This window comes from Phoenix dactylifera, chromosome 8, assembly GCF_051530095.1.
Source record: "Phoenix dactylifera cultivar Ajwa chromosome 8, Ajwa_hap1_PhDact_Kaust_v1.1, whole genome shotgun sequence".
Lineage (NCBI taxonomy): Eukaryota > Viridiplantae > Streptophyta > Magnoliopsida > Arecales > Arecaceae > Phoenix > Phoenix dactylifera.
Genome location: NC_143197.1, coordinates 9,757,501 through 9,775,366, shown reverse-complemented (window position 1 = coordinate 9,775,366; position 17,866 = coordinate 9,757,501). Strand labels below are relative to the sequence as shown.

Sequence of the window (17,866 nt, the reverse complement as noted above, 5' to 3'; positions counted from 1 at the left end):
ATATAAGTTGATGGCATCTTAACTTCTTAAAAGGGCTCTTATATTTTTAAAATGCTGTGCTTGGGGTAGAACAAAAGTTTTGACTGTTTGGGTTAAATTTAGCATAATGCCAAAAGAAAGGCATGCGGAAGAATATTGTTGGGCATGGTACAAGACAGATATGTCAAATACTGTATGCACTTTGTTATGATTATTATTTTAGAGACCTACTTGCATGACAAAATTATATTTAAAACTAAGGATGAGTAAACTAAACAAAAAAGGACATTTTTTATTAGTATATCCCCTTTTATCTGATCTGACTTTTGACATGTTTTTCATTACTTTGTTATCATTTGTCCTATGTAAAGTTTTTCTTTTAATTTTTTTTTAATCTATATTAGAGTGTAGATCAGTATAAGCTTCCACTCTTGGCGACAACAGCCAAAATCTTGACATCAAATGAGCCAAGAGATTCCACAGAGTGGCACTATGAAATATGACTTGGCCATGTAAAGTGCTTGTGGGAATTGTGTGCTGATGTGTTATGTTCGGATGGAATAGAATATATGTTTACATTTGCATTATTGGTGGAGAAGGAAAACAAAAAAAATCTGTTTCTTCTTTGAATTATGAGATAAACACTAGTGTGAGAACCATTCCTTGATCCAAGCATCAATCCTCTATAGTTTCAGCATCTCAAACCTATGAGGTTGGGTTCCAATTATTAGTGTAGGAAATCAAAATATTATACTTATGGTTGGGGTTTCTTTTCCATATCCGATAGATGCTATACTTATTGGATATAACCCACCAATTCTTCTTTTTTTTTTTAAAGTTTTCTTCTGCAAGGCTTCCCCAAGTCTCTGTCAAAATTTTTAGCAGACAAATGACTGAAAATGATTCTAGGCGTCAGGAAAAGATATGTTGTCCTGTCACAAGAATAACTGGTGTGAAAATAGAAGGGAAGAAGTGCATTGATAGCTCAAATGCCACTGCATGGAAACTGAAATAGCTTACTGAACATTTACATGCAACTAGATTGTAACTTTCCCTGCTGATTATAACTTACTAATCTCATAACTTTGAATTACTGAGCCATTTAGGGAGTGCACATCACACATAATCTGATTTGGCAGAAGGTAGCCGTGTGCATTGTCTTCTCGCTCTCCTCTCCATTGTAGGCCAAAAGGGATAATCTGAAGCAGTCTCATTGCTGAGCATGAGATGTGGCATTTAGACCAGTCCTTTCTATGTTCATATCTTGCTTCTTCTTGAGGAAGTTGGAGTACCAAAAGGCAGAGAGCTTTGGAACCCTTTCACGCTTCACATCATCAAAATCCACAAAGTAGAGCCCAAAGCGTGATCTATACCCAGCCAAGAGCTCAAATACATCTAAAAATGACCACACAAAGTATCCTCTCACATCTGATCCATTCCTGCAGAAATGAACAAGGTGTTTAAAAGGTTTACAGCCTAATTTTTCCTACTCTTTGTTTTGGTGGCTTGTAGTGTATATCATCAAGACAGCAGCGTTACCTGACAGCATCTAGAGTGCTTCCAATGAAGCCACTCAAGAAATCTATCCTGGCAGTGTCATGGATTGTGTCGTTAAATATTCCTACTCCATAACCTGATGGCAAAAATGCATTGTTGCAGACATAGACATCAGACATTCAAGCATCACCTCAGACACTTAGGGTGGTTGACACATTCAAAAAGTATGGTTTATGAGGGTATAAAAACTTCAAAAAAAGGTTTTCCAGGACATATTTTAACAACTGTTTGATTTTTGAAAAGTTGAAGATTTTAGGAGGTGCCTCGTGACCTTGGAAGCAGACTGACCATTTTCTTGGATATAAATGGGAGGATTTCCATAGGCTTCTTTAAGATACTCCAACATATATTCCAGCCCTTGTGGATCTGCTGGTGCAGGAACTGGGATAAGCTGATTTAACACCTGAGTCAGCCACAAGAAGCAGTGAACTAGTAACCAGCATTCAATAAAGGAATCATTTGCACTTTTACCTGATCAGTGGGTGTTATATTCTTTGATACTGCAATGAGATATCAGCCATTGGTTAGAGTACAGTCCACATAGTCTCCATCAGCCTATTACCAATGCAAGGAAACCAAACCTGTGAATTTTGCAAAGATATCTGCATTGTAGTCTCGAAGATCTGTCCTGGAACCATTGGAGTTATCACTGACAAATGCCGAAAAATAGTGATTCAGACCAACAAAGTCGAATGAACCCTTCACTTGTTTGGACTGGTATTTGTTGAAGGATGGTAGCCTTGAACCGGCGTTTTTCTTCATGACCTCAGGGTAGTCTCCAAATACTAGGGGATTTATGATCCTGAAGTGGATGCTAGGAGGTCAGCTGCTTATATCCATATCAGTGTGGGTACTATACATGCTATTCCCTTACCAGCCTATCATGAAGTCTAATGATCTTTGGGCTGCTTGAACATCTGCTGTGGAGTTTGTAAATGCATAAGCCCAGAAAGTATACACATTCAAGCCTATCCAGCCATTTTGCATAACCTGAATTTAAGGATGTCAGCAGCATTGCCTCCCTTCTTTCTTGATCTAAAGCATGCAGTTTTAATGAAATTTGATAGACTATTATGTGGATATTGTTCAAATAAAATGATAGTGTTGTCAAGAAGAACTGAGTAAAACTACATAGTGCTGTATGCATGAACTGAAAATTCTTCATAAATATTGACTTTGAACTAGGATAGAAAGGAGGAGGAAACCTCACTCAGAAGCTGTGAGAACAAAATTCATAGAAGCTCGGTATAAGGATGTCTTGTGCAGTGGGTTTGAATGGCAAGGAATGAAAACTAAAAGTTAACCAAATTAGTAGCCTCTTAAAGCTCGTTAGTCATAGTTATAGGCAGAATAAAAGTTATAGGTTAATGGTCATATTTAGCCTTGCGCTTCAAGGTGTTAAACAAGTAGATGTCTTCAATTTTTGTTATGATACAACATTTCAATGACTTGCTTGTGGCGTTTTCGATGCTGTACCAAATTCGGTATCATTAGAGTAGAGCATTTTCCTGGAGAGATTATGACCTGAACAAAACATTCTTTGGATAATCAATGAAGAGATGAGAGCCATCCTGTTTTAAATTTTTAGTCACTAATATCTTTTGAACATTCATTATAGTAGATTCTTTATTTAAAAAATGTGACACCTGTTTTCGCCACACGCAGATAATTCACCCCTATTACAATCATGTATATGAACTGTACAGATAGAGTCTGTCTATGGTTCTATAATATACGTATTTAGCATGTTTTCTTGGAGGGTTCAACACCTTTGCAACTGCATAAATTTGGAAGCGTGTCCTCACAATTATAAAGCATTCACTCAAACACTTCTGCTTTTCCATTCTGAAAGATAGATGTATGTTGATAGAAGCCTGGCCCCTTATGGAAGTCACTAGAATTGATACTTAATTTAAGAAAATGATTTGAACAAAATGACTTACTTGATATTTAGTCCGATACAGTGTGACAGCTGATGCATGTGCCAGTAGGGCATGGTGAGCCACGATGTATGGCTCTACACTGGAATTGCCTGCTATACAATTGATGCCAAATGGATAAGAACACCGATTGGGTGGGAATGCTCCGCTGTCATAGGCAGCAATCGCCATGATGTTGGGTTCTATAATGGTGGTCCAGTGGGAAACTCTGTCACCAAATTCCCTAAAACACACATCCGCGTATGCTGTGAAATCATCTCTGTTATTAATTTGAAGGGGTTAGGACATTAGATCACTTGCATTTTGGTAGGAAAGTTTAGAACATCAAATAGAAAAAGGATTACACAATCTTAGGACTCAGCCATCCTCGGTACTCATCTTCAAGTACTTGGGGAAGATCTAGATGATAGAGTGAAGCATGTGGCTGAATTCCTATATCATTCAGAAGAAAACAGAACTGAGAAGAAGATATAATCAAATGCAGTTCATCTTAGGAGCACAGGTTTGACATCTCCGGTATCTATGGTACGATATTTACACTTAAAGAACTGACACCTGGTTTCAGTTCTCATCCTCCCATAAATATGCATATAGTGAGATAGTCTTTACGTGATGTTGAAATATCAGGCATTATTTATGTGATGATGATGTTCTATTTCTTGTCCAACTTTATGCTGGATTTTTTGATAGTACATTTATTTAACTGTCATCCATCTGATTTTCAGGAAGAACCACTCCTGACTGATGTTATCTTAGTGGAAATTGAGCACCATTTTAAAGGGCCGGCATCATCTTGATCCATAGAGTGACACCTGCTTGGTATGGTTAGTCTTCCCTATAAATTTGACTAATTTGAAAGGTGAGAGAGGTATGTTGTATAGTGTGGCTAATTTATCAGAAAGTTACTGAAACTGTCGTTTATGGAGAGGCTGAGCAATCTTTAGAGCTTTTGATAACTTAATTGATATGTATTTCCCATTGTTGATCTCTTGTGCCTTCTTATGGTATCACGCACACAACAAAGGATGCATGGCTTTAGAATTTTGTGACTTCGTAATTTTGAATTTCGTTTATCAATAAACTAAGGATAAGAGCAAATTAGAACAAACTGAGCTGACCATGTTTTACCAGCTCGTTGATGAGATTGTTATAAAACTCAAGGCCTTTTGGATTGACAGCTCCTCTCCCATCTACAAAATAAGAGACAGCACACAAGTAAGGAACATTTTTTATGGTGCACACCTGTAATCAGAAGCATTGGTTTGTTTGTGATACTTGGGAGAAGTCTTGACCAAGAGATGGAGAATTTGTAGGCCTCCAGTCCTGTATCTGTCATAAGCTTGACATCTTCCTGAAAGATTACATTGGACCTTAGGAAAGTGTCACAAACAATCATAGATTCACATCTTTGCTGCAAAACTTTGATGCATGACTTTACATCTCAATTCTTCAGACTGTTTTGTTTTTTCCTTGAAAAAATGTGATCACAAAATCTAAGTTACTATGCATTTAGAAGATGAGACCCACAGTTCACCATTACAAGATGCAAATAATACTATCGAGGCATGGACCATAAATTACTCCATATATTTTACTCTTCGACCAAACAACAAATTTCTCCGAGCTCTCCTAGTGAAGGTGTCCGCAACCGTACATCCTCTTTGGTAGTTGGCCGGCCGTTGGACCCCTCTGCCTCCCCCTCTCTCTCTCTCCCTCCAGTCCTCCCTCTCTCTCTCTCTCTCTCTCTCTCTCTCTTGCGCTCTCCTCTTGTTCTCTTCCTATCTTCCTCCCTCTTCCCTTATTTTTTTTTGATACCGTTGCTGATAAGATTTCTACACCTATCTCTCAACTGGCCCTCCAAATCTACCCATGCTCTCATTCCTTTTTCTCCCCTTTTTTCTCTCTTCAATGTGAATGCCTCCCATTAGCTTCAACTTCCCTTCCTTCCCCTCTCCCTTCTCTCTTTACGAGAGCTCAATTAGTAGATTGCTTTACGGACGTCAATGTCCTAGTTGTGCTCTTTCTTAATGCTTTTCAGCCGGCTTAGGCCCTGTTTGGGGAGCTTTTGAAGGGCCAAAAAGCTTTTTCAAGGTAAAATTTTCGGAAAACTGTTTCAGCTTTTGCGGGAAGCTGAAAACAACTTTTGGGGAGAAGCTCTAATTTGGAGCTTTCCGAAATGCTGTTTTCAGCTTTGTCGGGAAGCTATTTTTTTTACCAAAATACCCCCATTTAAATCACACTTTTTTTCCTCAAAATCCTTATCCCGTCTCTTCCTTTCTCCCTTTTCCTCTCAATCTTCTTCTTCCTTTCTCTCTATTTGTTAGAGTGATAAATGGTCATTAGAAGGATGAAAAATTAATTTACACTAATAATTATAATATTTTATATATTTAATATTGTATTATACTATAAATATAATATTATATTACATTATATCATAATGCATTGATATGTTATTTAAATAATTTAATATTATATTAAATTATTATTTTATAATACATAATGTTACAGTACTATATTATGATAATATTATATTACATTATATTAATATTATACTATATCATATATTTATATATTAATATATATTATATTTTATTATGCTCTGTTATATAATACTGGTAATGTCCTTTATGATCATTTTGTCACACAAAAGTACTTTCTCAGTTTATTTACCAAACACATGTTAAAGTGCCACAGCACTTTAGAAATGTAGCTATCAAACAGCAAACAGCTTTTTATAAACACTCTGCTTCAAACAGCTCTACTTCTAACAGTTCTACTTCCAAAAGCTCTACTACTAACAGCTCCCCAAAACAAGGCCTTAATCTGCGTGCTTATCTATGCACTAATCTTTGGTGAGTCAACCAGCAACGAAGTAGACTGCAGTCAAAATTTGAATTTTTAAGTTTTAAAATTTGAATGAGGTATATGGTTTGTATGGGAGGTATTTTGAATTTTAAGTTTTGAATCTCAGAGTCTTATCTTAGATGGAAGTAAAAAAATTTTCCAGCTTTTGTGCTCTTCTCTTCTTGTACTCCTTAATTACCTCTTAATGAAATATAGGATGGGTCTCCCTCCCTTTTCATCAAAAAAAAAAAAAAAGGACTCCATATATTCAAATAGAGTTATAATCTATAACCAGAAAAAATAGGTGCAACAAAGAGGAAAAGTTTGATGTGTATATAATTTTAACTATAATAGGATTTGAAGAGTCTTCATCAAAATTTTGCTATCATGAAGATAGAGCTCTTTTCCGTTCATCAATACACAAAAACGTCTTACTTGGTTATTTATGTCTTGTATTTTGACAAGGACCATTGACGCATGTGCAGTACAATGGGGAAGTGAAAGTCAAGAAAGAAGGATAAGAAGAAAGGGACCTTATTAATTCAAGTTCAGGCTGCATCTAATACCTGTCTAAATTTTCTCATAAAAAATGTAAATGTTCCAAACCTTTCTTCTTGTATTGGCCTGCAAAAGAATCATGCTATTTTTTTATGATAGACATTTAAACATACGTAGGCTGAAGCTCCACATAAGCCGAACTCTTGGCTTGGCTTGGCTTGATAGCTCGCAGTGGTTTGGTAATTCACGATTAAGCGCAACAAGAATATATATTGGGTTAAGTTTGAGCTAGGCTCGAGCTCAGTTTACTCTTATGGAGTTGTTCGATTCACGGAAAGAATTTTTCCTCGCTGTAATATTTTTACTGAGAAGATGATTTCTAGGAATATAATGAAAAATAGTTTTGGTATATTTGATTAATCATGAGAAAGTAATATATTACAAAGTGACTTATGTTTGGTTCAGCCTCTACTTTTTTTAGAAAAGTTATATAAAATACCTATTATACTCTTAACAAAGAAAAAATCTTACCTATAGATTTTGATGACTTAAGGGTACTTTTAGAAAAAAAGAGCTCCAATTTTCAACTGGTGGGAAAGTAGCTTTCTTATGTCCTTCATGAATTTTTTTTCTTCATAAAATATGGTGATCTTATTTTCATGAAAATGCTACTTTTTGTTACACTTTTTTGTTTTTCTGTTGACCATTTTTTTTCCACGAATCAAACAAGTCCTCTATGTTAAGTTTGAACATATTTTTTTTCTTTTAAAGAAAACTTCTTTATCTTTGGGTTTGTTTGGTTTGCGAAAAAAAGAAAAAAAAGTAAGGTCAACGGAAAAAATAAAAAAATATCTCTTATTTAGTTGGAATTTTTCAATAAGAAAGGTGGAAAAGTAACATTTCCATAAAAATAAGATTTCCATATTTTATGAAGAAGAAAAATCTATGAATGGCACGACAAAGTTACTTCCTTACTGGTTGGAAATTGGAATCTTTTTCTTTTAGTAGGACTATTAAGCCATCAAAATCTATCGGTAAAAATTTTTCCTTTATTAAGAATATAATAGATATTTTATATAACTTTTTTGGTAAAACATATATCCAATCAAACATAAGCCATTCTATAATTTGTCATTTTTTTCTGATCAACTAAATATGCCAAAACTATTTTTTTAAATATTATATTTTTAAAAATATTTTTAAAAAAATATTTAAAAAAAATTCTGCCAAATAAGTTCTTCAACTCTCGCACGCTCAGGGTGGACTATGACGACATGCTCAGGGGACTTCGAGAGAAAGAAATGAAAATTTATAAATAAAATACCGCTCGAGCAGCATGGTGGAATCAATGCATGGACGGCCTTTAGTTAGGACGTGACATACCTTGTATTTGTGGTACCCATCAGAAGCCACGTCACCGGTGCTCTTGTCTGGCATCTTTCCTGTCATGGTCGTGAACTCGTTATCGATAGTCAACCCTTTTATGGGTGTATGTATATATATATATATTTGTAATTCAGATTCACATCTAATTAAAATCTTAAATCTAATTTTAATATTATAGTCAAAAATAGTCCAATATCATATTGCATTAGGATAGAGATCGAGTATTTAACAAATTGTTTTGCCATATTTTTGAATCATTTTTCAAAGTATTCTATTTCAAACACCACATATTGATATAGAAAAAATGGTAGTTGTGTCGAGCATTCATGCAATCAGAAGAGTTTAAAAGTATAAACGTTAAGTAAAAATATTGGCAAATGAGATGAGCAGATGAGCATAAAGTTGGTAGAATAAGATGGGTTAAGATTTTTGCTATTCTTTCCGATTCTATAACACTTAATATACTTTTAACCGAATAATTAATATAATATGGGAGAAGTATCTTACTTCCTCCATTCTAAAAAAAAAAAAAAGTTTTACTATTCTTTACTTGATTTTTTTTTCTTTTATGACCGACAAGAAAAGTTATAGATAAATATACATGTATGTACGTATACGTGTATTTTTACATGTGCAAGTACATATATGCATATATTTGTATCTAAGCATATAATTGGTTTGGATTTGGGACAAATCCCAAATCCTATGGAGCAAGACTTTGGGTATAATTTTGAAATACCTAATCAAAAAAATTATTAGATGTATTTTTCATGCCCAAACCCATTGTTTTAGCAGGAGAGAGAGAGAGAGAGAGAGAGAGAGAGAGAGAGAGAGAGAGAGAGAGAGAGAAACCCTTTGCCGATAAATTGTTGTTTGCGAACCTGATCGGCCCCAGCAAATCTTAAATCTAAAAAATTCTATGATGTACACCTAACGTGAAAACCGATTGCACCGATCTTTCTGTCCTTTTCTCCGGCTAACAACAAATTAATCTGATGGCATAAAACCATGCCCCTCCCATGCATGCACCCAATCCAAGCTGAAAGAAATGGACTCGCCTTCATGAGTAAACGTATCCCAGATGCAAGGACTCCTTCCATCCTCAGCTGCTGCTCCCTCCACCTACAGTTTAGAACGAAGAACCAGTATATTACTTGTCTCAATCTTGCTCATTATTCCCTCTCTCTCTCTCTCTCTCTCTCTCTTTGAGGAGCTTAAATCGAGAGAAAACTTAATTACCTGGTAAGCTGAGGTTCCAGCCCCAAAGACAAAGTCCGGTGAGAAGTCATCCCTGCTATATCGTGGTGCAGTTCGGCTCGAATCCACCTCCAGAGATGCAAACAGTAGGAGGAGCAACAAAGGAACGGTGCTCCCCCTCCTCATCCTTTTTCTTCTGTCGTGCCCCCCTTCACTCTTCAGTTGATGCGCAGAAGAGCTGGGCGAGAAAAGGCTATAGAACTCGCTCTTGTATATGGAATTCATGGGCGGCGTGAGATGCCGATTCAGTAGGGCCATGCGGTTGCCGACAACGAAACCCCCCCAGCGACAAGAACGTATGATCGGGCCCCACGCGATTGTGTTTTTTTTTTTTCCTTCTAACACGAACAAAAACACTAGTAAGATGCGTTGCATTCCCGGTGCTCCTTCTATATTGGCCTTGGGAATTATGTCACGTAATGAAGCAAAGTGGATGGTAAAAGATTAATTAGGTTGAGAGAGACTTTTTGGAGTGTTATTTCCCGTAGTTACCATAACATTGCTCATAACCACCACAGGTCATGAAGCGTCCGTCAATTAGAGAGCTGCTCTTATGGGAGTTGGTAGCCAATTTTGTTTTTTTTTTATATATTATTTTTATGGCAGCCAACTTTGTAACTTTGTAAGTGTTAATAATTGCTCTGCTTTTATTTTTGACCGAATGATATAATATAATATTTGTTTTATTAGAATGAAAAAGACGGCGGTAGAGCCCGGCCTTCGGATTGCATTAGGTTTGCTAACTGAACGATAGATTGGTCCAACCATGAACCAACACAAACAGACAAAAAGAGATAACACGAAAAATGGAGCGATATACACGTGTTTTGTGCATGTCGGTTTATAGTTGGACTGGTCCACTAGCTCATCGGTGCTCCTGATCCAACTAAAATTACAATTGAAGGATGCTGAGATAGATGCTATTGGCATGAATCCGACATCTGCTATGGGGGAGCCACGATGGTGAGATACCATAGAATTAGCTACAAAAACAACAAATAATGTGGACCACCACCGTCTTTATGCCTTTTGATAAATCTACCTTAAGAGGGTATTTGGTATGGAGCGATCATCCTAAAATCAACGATGATGTGGGTAGAAGAGATCGAGTATCCAGGATCACCATATGTGGTTGCATTGCAGTGATTGATCCTATGTGGCATTGATCTTAAAACACCCCTTACTTCTCAAATCACCACCTAACCCAATGATTGAAAACCTATCCCTGAGATCGAGTATCCAGAATCATCCCAAGACAGTGATCTTGGATTGAAATTTGAAGACAAAAAATACTCTTGGGTCTAGAAAAAAATTAGTATATCAATATATCTAATATTTTATATCAATATTACATAAATTATATTATATTGATATACATATTTATGATTTTGATATATACTATATTATAATATATTATCAATCATATTATTCAATCATAATTTTAAATTATAATACAAATATATTATTGCACTTTATATTTGTATTATGAAATTATTTAATATATTACTTTTATTTTATCTTATTTTCTAATCAAAATAAATATTAATATTAATAAAATAATATAATATAAATATAAATAAAAAAATAATTTATAATAATAATTAATGTATTTTATATATGCTCAATAATCTTGGATTCGTATGCAATACCAAACGTATTTATGGATATTCGGATATCTTTAGTCACTAGAATATTGCATGCCAAATATGGTGATCTTTGATCATCAAAAATAAAATTATTTTGAAATAAAAATTATTAATAATCTAAAATTATTTTGATGAACTCATTTAGGCCATCGAATGCCTTTAAAATTAAAAGTTGTCCGCCAACCACCGGCGATAGCGGCTCAAATGCGGGTTCCAAGCGAGGTGGGGTCTAGGGAGAACAATCGAGAAGAGGCAACGTATGAAAAATAAAAAGCAAAGCATCTCCTAGAGACAGGATGCGTCGGGTATACTTGGCTAGATCGCAAAGTTCAAAAAAAGAAAACAATCCTGTCTTTAAAAATGTAATAAAAATAACATAAGAAGGTGAGCGGATGTGCACTTAAGTCAAGCGAGCTCATGGAAGCTGACAAGTGACGTGAGGCATGATGATATGGTATCTAAGTGACGTGATGCATGATGATATTGGTATCTAAGTGACGTGATGCATGATGATATTGGCATTAACTCCTCGGACGCGAGTAGAATAATTAACAGCCCCCTTACTGCTACATGAGTTTTTCACTATTAATTAGCATAATTTTAATAATCATATAATAATCTATATTAGTCCACATTATTTTTTATTAACATAATTCTATATTGTTAGTATTATTTTTTTATTAGTATGATTATATATCGGTCTACATTATTTTTTTTATCAGCATAATTTTAAAAATTACATAACAACTTATATTGACGAATATTATTTTTTTTATTAGCATTATTTTATATCAGCTTATATTAATTTTTTTATGAAGTCTGTTCACGATTATATATAATTTTTGAGGTTGTACCAAATATAATAGAATAGAAAAATAAAATTATTTTTTTAGTTGTTAAATAAATCAAACTATAAAAGATGGCTTCGATCCTAAGGGAACTTAATTTTTCCAAATAATTATGTTGTTGCTTTTCCTCGAAATGCACCTGGTTCACGCTAAATGGAGGGTTGCCACTATATTTTCTCTTGCTCGAACTCTGCTGTTGCCTGTTGGATCTAACTGCACCTTTTGAGCCTTGTGATCGCCCTTGAATTGTTGCCTGCTAATAAGACGTCTCTATGTTAATCTGCAAGAAATGTGGATGCGGGTTCTTTCTCCCCAGGACAAAGTATATATACACAGTCTAGAAGTTTGCATGGGGATCGATGACTGCTAAAAAGGAAGAAAAAGATTCAGAATGAGTTCAAGAAGCGCAGCAAAATGATCCATGCGTGCATAAGAAGTTAAGACTGCTATAAATTAATATATACTCAGGGAAATGGCGGGGGAGGAAAGGAGTATGAAACAGTACTCGCTGCTCCCTCTAATAAAAACTTCAATAAAAAATAAAATGGTAGGCAATTATACAATGTAAAAATCTATCCTAGATGCATGCAAGAGGGTTGCAAGGCCAACCACCAGCGATAGCGGCTCAAATACGGGTTCCAAGCAAGCAAGGAGAGTCCAAGGAGAACAATCGAGAAGAGGTAACGTCTGAAAAATAAGAAGCAAAGCATCTCCTAGATAGAGACAAGGATGTGTCGGCTATACTTGGCTCGATCACAAAACAATCCTTCCTTTAGAAATGTAGTAAAAATAATATAAGACGGACAGCGGATGTGCCCTCAAGTCAAGCGAGCTCATGGAAGCTGACAAGTGACGTGATGCGTGATAACATTGGTATCTCAGAAAGCGGAGTGCTTTAGCCTATACAATTTATTAAAGAACAAAAAGAATAGAACAAGATACCTTAGGGAAGGCCACGATCGAGTAGGATAAATAGCCTCCTAAATGCTACTAAAATTTTCCATTATTAATATAATTTTAGAGGTTACATGACTATCTATATCAGTTTATATTATTTTTTTATTAATATAATTCTATATCATCAATATTATTTTTTTATTAGTATAATTCTATATTGGTTATTATTTTTTCATCAACATTTTTTTTAAAATAATTTTAAAAATTACATAATAACTTATATCGACGAATATAATTTTTTTTTGTTAACATGATCTTATATAAAACTATATTATTTTTTTATAAGAATCTGTACACGAGTATATATAACTCCTGAGATATATTGAATGTGATGGAATTCTTTATTCTTTTTTTCTTATTTTTCTATTCTTTTGCAAATACTTTAACATGGTATTAGCGTCACCAATTACCTAATCTACTGCCACCATCTCTTTCGCCTTTGTTGTGGTTATCGTTGCCATGTCTAGAAGCTTCAAATATCCCCATTGTCGATCTATCGATCTCTGTTTTCGGATGAATCAATACTCGAAAATTCTCTATTTTTTGGTGTATCCACTGTAACAACCCAGGACCTCACCCAAAATGGCTAGCTAGAAGGTATTATTTAGGTTCCTTAATCCTCTATAAGTACCCAAGATCTACTCAGCGAATAACTAATGTGGGACTAAATATACGCCCGTACGGTCCTCGCATACTCTCTCTGTTTAAGTACTGACGTTCTCGTCAGGCTAAGAGTTCAAATCCATTCAAATTTAATCACAAATATCACGATTGGTCCATAGTCAGCTCCAATAGAACCATATTACAGTGTCTCCTAGTCTACATAGATTATAGACTAGACCTGCTCTGATATTATTTATAATAATTTAAAATCTCATCCAAAATAGCTGCTCGGAAGGTGTTATTTAATTTTTTTTTATTCTGCACAATTATCCCAGATTTTTTCATGGCAACGGATTGCACATATAGAGGCTGATAGCGGAGTGCGGACTTCACATCGAACTTGCCGCCAACGAACTTTTTCATAAACTATTAGAAAAAGATGACGAGGCGGCGCGTCCCGTGGAGCCGTCCTTTTCTTCTCAAATCCACGGGGACGATCCCTTCGAGGAGGCCTTCGCTGCCGTGGACCGCGGCCGCGCCGGTGAGGAATCCTTACTCTTAGTCCATAGCATCGACAATCTCTGAAAAGTTATGCTGAAGTTTTCCTTTATTTTTTCTTCTTGTCCGAATGGTTCTTCGATTTGTCCTCAGATAGACAGATTAATCAATAATTATATCTTATATTTGTTTGTACCTAGTGCTAAAGGGCGGATGAGATAGTCTCTGGTTGCTTGATATGATGATTTCTTGGATTTGATGTTTGGTATTAATCTTTCACCGACTTAGAGCGAAGTTTGTGTCATAGAAAATACAATTTTGTTATTATTTTGGAGTTACGTTGATGGCAAAATGGACAATGTAAGATGAAAAATTTACTTAATTTTTGTGGAAAAATTCGTGAGCGAAACAGATTAGTCGTTGAAACTGCCTTTTAGGTCAACAGATTTGGCTTTTACTGAATAGGAAGCGCAAGCTGCATCACATATAGCTGAAAAGGTTGCAGTTTGGTGCTTGTTTTGGAACTGGATCGAAGAGGTCGATCAGTTAATCTGCTATCATGATAAACTTATATTGATACATTGGGACGAAGATTCTAGTATGTTACCTTTATTTTGAGCAATATTTGCAAGTCAGCAAGGATGTCAATATATGTCGAATGCAAGCTCTGTCATTGGAAGCTGTTTCTCTTTATTGATTGGGAATTCTCAGGGCTCATGATAACACAAAAAACCTAATTTAATTGTCATCTGGGTATATGGAGTCGATATAATCCAGAATAGGCAGTTACGGTTATCTCGAGTGCTGGATCATCAATGATGGAATGTTTCCATAGTTATATTTGACAATGTTGTGCTCATTCTGTGTTGTTTCCATAGCTAGAATGACTAGGACTAGCATTGTTGGCAAGATTTATTGTTCATGGTTTCTCGTTTATAGTTTTGTCATTTTAAAGAGCAAAAGTTTTGGGTGCTTACGGTACATTTAACATAACGCCAAAAAAATGCATGTTGAAGGATGTTGTGGGACATGGTGCAAGTTAGATGTGTCAACTAGTACATGCCATTTATCATGGTTATAGACCTATTCTTACAACAAAATTATATTTAAAACTAAAAAGGCATTAGTAAAACAAACTAACAGAGAACGTTGTTTTCAGTATGTTCAACTTGTTGTCTGTGCTATGTTGTGATCCAAAGTTATGTATTTCATCAATATTCAATTTCTTATCATCTTTCTGCAATGTCAAGATTTTTTTTCTTTTTGAGTCTTTCCTGGGGTTTAAACTCAAATTAAGGTGCCATGCTTCAGTAGTTAACTATGGTTGAAGTCTTACAATAGAATGTTACAATAGGTTAGCAAATGGCTTAGCTAAGAGATCCAACAGCTTCATATGGTAGATTTCCGATTTATACACTTGGCAATGTGTAGTGATCTTTCAAATACATACAAGAGTGTTAGGTCCCGATAGAATAGTGCTCTGTGCTTACATTTAAATTAAAGGCAGAAAAAGAAAAATAAAGTGAGAAAAGTGCATGATAGATTTATTCTGTTCTCTCTTTAATTTGGGAGTTAAATAGCGATCAGAAAATTATACCATTATCTGAGCATCAATATACCATGCTTTCAGCATGTCAGACAGGTGAGGTTGGTTTCCAAGGATGAAATCCAAAATATTGTATTTGTGTGTGGGGTTTCTTTCCCATCTTTTACAACTATAAGTTCTTATAATTTTCTTAGATTCTGCCAGTTTTTATGCTTTCTCAAATAATTTTTAATGTTTAACAAATCAATCAATAAAAATACTGTAGCTACCAGGAGGGAAAAGTTCATTTTTAACTTGAAGAACTTGTATGTACTTACAATGGAAAAAAATTCTCTCAAGATTATAAGTGGAAAAAATCCACTGATAGCTCAATGCCATGACATGAAAACTAATATAGCTTACTGAAGCAGAACATACAATAGGATCATAAATTTCATTTCCTCAGGCGCCTTATTATTCTCCTTACCTTCGAATGATCAAGCCAGAGTGTGCATCAAATAGCCACTATATGTATTGTTTTCTGTTTTTCACCATTTCCATTCCAACAGAGGATAACCTGAAGAAAACTCATTGTCGAGCATTAGATTTGGCATTGATACCAGTCCATTCTATCTTGAAGACATTCTTCTTCTTGAGGAAGTTGGAGTACCAAAATGCAGATAGCTTCGGTATCCTTTCATGCTTCTCATCCTCAAAATCCACATAGTAGAGTCCAAAGCATGATGTATACCCTGCCAAGAACTCAAATACATCTAAGAATGACCACACAAAATATCCTCTCACATCTGATCCATTCCTGCAGAAAAGAACCAAGTTGTTAAAAGGTGTATGGCACAAACTTTTTTTATTTCTTGGATTTGGTGGCTTGTAGTGTTTTTGACCTACATTACAGCATTACTGACAGCATCTAATGTAGTTCCTATGAAACCACTCAAGAAATCTGTCCTGGCAGTGTCATGGAATGTGTCATTAGATAATCCCAGTGCATAACCTGGTGGACAAAATACAAAGTTGCAGACAAATTCATCAAACGTTTGAATGCTATATCTGTCACTTAGGGGGTGCAAACACTAACTAGAGTGCATCTTAGTGTCCGAGAATAATATTTTTGTTATATGTTCCTCTGGGACATGTAGCTCTCAAATGGATGGTTTCCAAATTCTCTTGGAGAGATGTTTAAAGGTGCTCAGTGGCCTTAGAAAAAGAGGAGCATATGGAAGTACCTTATCTTTTTTAAAGTATTATTTTTTTGGTAGTGGCTTTCTCTTCGCATTTGTTTTTGCCAAATTTAGGGAATTCTGAGGCCAGTGCTGGTCTTACCAACATGATTGAGTAAGAAAATTGAAGCTATTATTTTGAAACTGCACTAACCATTTTCTTGGATATAAATAGTAGGATTTTCATAGGCATCATTGAAATACTCCAACATATATTGCAGCCCTCTTGGGTCAGATTCTACAGGATTAACAAACCTATGGGACTTAAGGAATGATGGAAAGGAATAAAAAGAAAAGAGAGGGAAAGAAAATCGAAATGAAATAAAGAATAAAGCAAAAAAAAATAAGTAAATAGAAAAAAATAAGTAGAAGATGGAAGAGCCCAGATTCCAAATGAACAAATTCAAACCACCTTCGAGCCAGTTGCTGTCCTTTTCCCTTTTGTTTTGTCAGCCAGTGCTTTTTGAATACGGCTCACGCCATTCGAGGTGGCCCAGCCCAGCATTCATTCGCAAATCCAGTAGTGAAATTGAGACTGCTCGACCTCGGAAGCTAATTCGCAACAAGCCATAGCCAGTGGATTGGTCTCGGTAAGGGAAGAAATTGCATTAATTTCTTAAGGAAGGCCATAATCTGGAAGTGCATTGTTGGAACTGGGCTGGAACGCCAAACAGCTCTAGATTCCATCGCGTAACGAATTTAAGGCAACTGTAAGCAGAGTAGAAAATCGTTCGCTGTACAATGCAAAAAAATAAAGTGAATTAGAATTGTAATGAGATGTATTTCGTTATCAGTTGACAGGGTACAAACTATCCTATCTAATTACTTTTATAGATAGTGTTTCATTAATGAGACAAAAAGTCTTATAATTCTTTAATTTTAAGATTTTTTTTTTTAATCGTTCGCTGTACAATGCAAAAAAATAAAGTGAATTAGAATTGTAATGAGATGTATTTCGAGTTTTTGTTTTGACTGGTTGTCAAAACAAAAACTCGAACAAGCAAACTTTCGTTATATACGACCTCGTAGAGCAGCTTTTGCTAAAACTCGAGCGGTTTCTTGAAAACTTGCTTCGGATATGAAACTT

General features: G+C 35.3%; 1 protein-coding gene, 1 long non-coding RNA gene and 1 pseudogene across 13 annotated transcripts in view; 1 reads left to right on the top strand and 2 right to left on the bottom strand.

Annotated features, from left to right (window-relative positions):
- Positions 1-932: 932 nt before the first annotated feature.
- LOC103715308 (beta-glucosidase 22-like) lies at positions 933-9,679 on the bottom strand. Of its 6 annotated transcripts, none has more exons than XR_005510988.3 (13): positions 9,447-9,679; positions 9,266-9,329; positions 8,205-8,263; positions 4,752-4,827; positions 4,595-4,666; positions 3,821-3,908; positions 3,480-3,735; positions 2,411-2,526; positions 2,118-2,338; positions 2,008-2,036; positions 1,808-1,939; positions 1,519-1,612; positions 933-1,418 (listed from the first exon to the last, which is right to left on the bottom strand). XR_005510988.3 is itself a non-coding variant. In XM_039124563.3 (13 exons), exons 1-13 carry the CDS (start codon positions 9,588-9,590, stop codon positions 1,190-1,192), a joined length of 1,563 nt encoding a protein of 520 aa, XP_038980491.2. In that variant the 5' UTR covers positions 9,591-9,676; the 3' UTR covers positions 933-1,189. The 6 variants fall into 6 exon arrangements, 4 of the variants coding, with proteins under 4 accessions (XP_038980491.2, XP_038980492.2, XP_088558851.2 ...); XR_005510989.3 differs by having other exon boundaries at positions 1,808-1,927; positions 9,447-9,678; XM_039124563.3 differs by having other exon boundaries at positions 1,825-1,939; positions 9,447-9,676.
- A 4,233-nt stretch (positions 9,680-13,912) lies between these two features.
- Positions 13,913-17,866, top strand: part of LOC120110211 (uncharacterized) — a 33,373-nt gene continuing 29,419 nt past the window's right edge. For all 6 annotated transcript variants that reach the window (XR_015967923.2, XR_015967917.2, XR_015967924.2 and 3 more), the window contains exon 1: positions 13,913-14,059. This is a non-coding gene — a long non-coding RNA (uncharacterized LOC120110211). The remainder of the gene's footprint in view (positions 14,060-17,866) is intronic.
- The window catches only part of LOC148702653 (beta-glucosidase 22-like), a 19,209-nt pseudogene continuing 17,171 nt past the window's right edge, over positions 15,829-17,866 (bottom strand). Inside the window, exons 11-12 of the transcript XR_016396082.1 lie at positions 16,448-16,553; positions 15,829-16,358 (exon numbers count right to left, since the gene is read on the bottom strand). The product of XR_016396082.1 is annotated as a beta-glucosidase 22-like (transcript). The remainder of the gene's footprint in view (positions 16,359-16,447; positions 16,554-17,866) is intronic.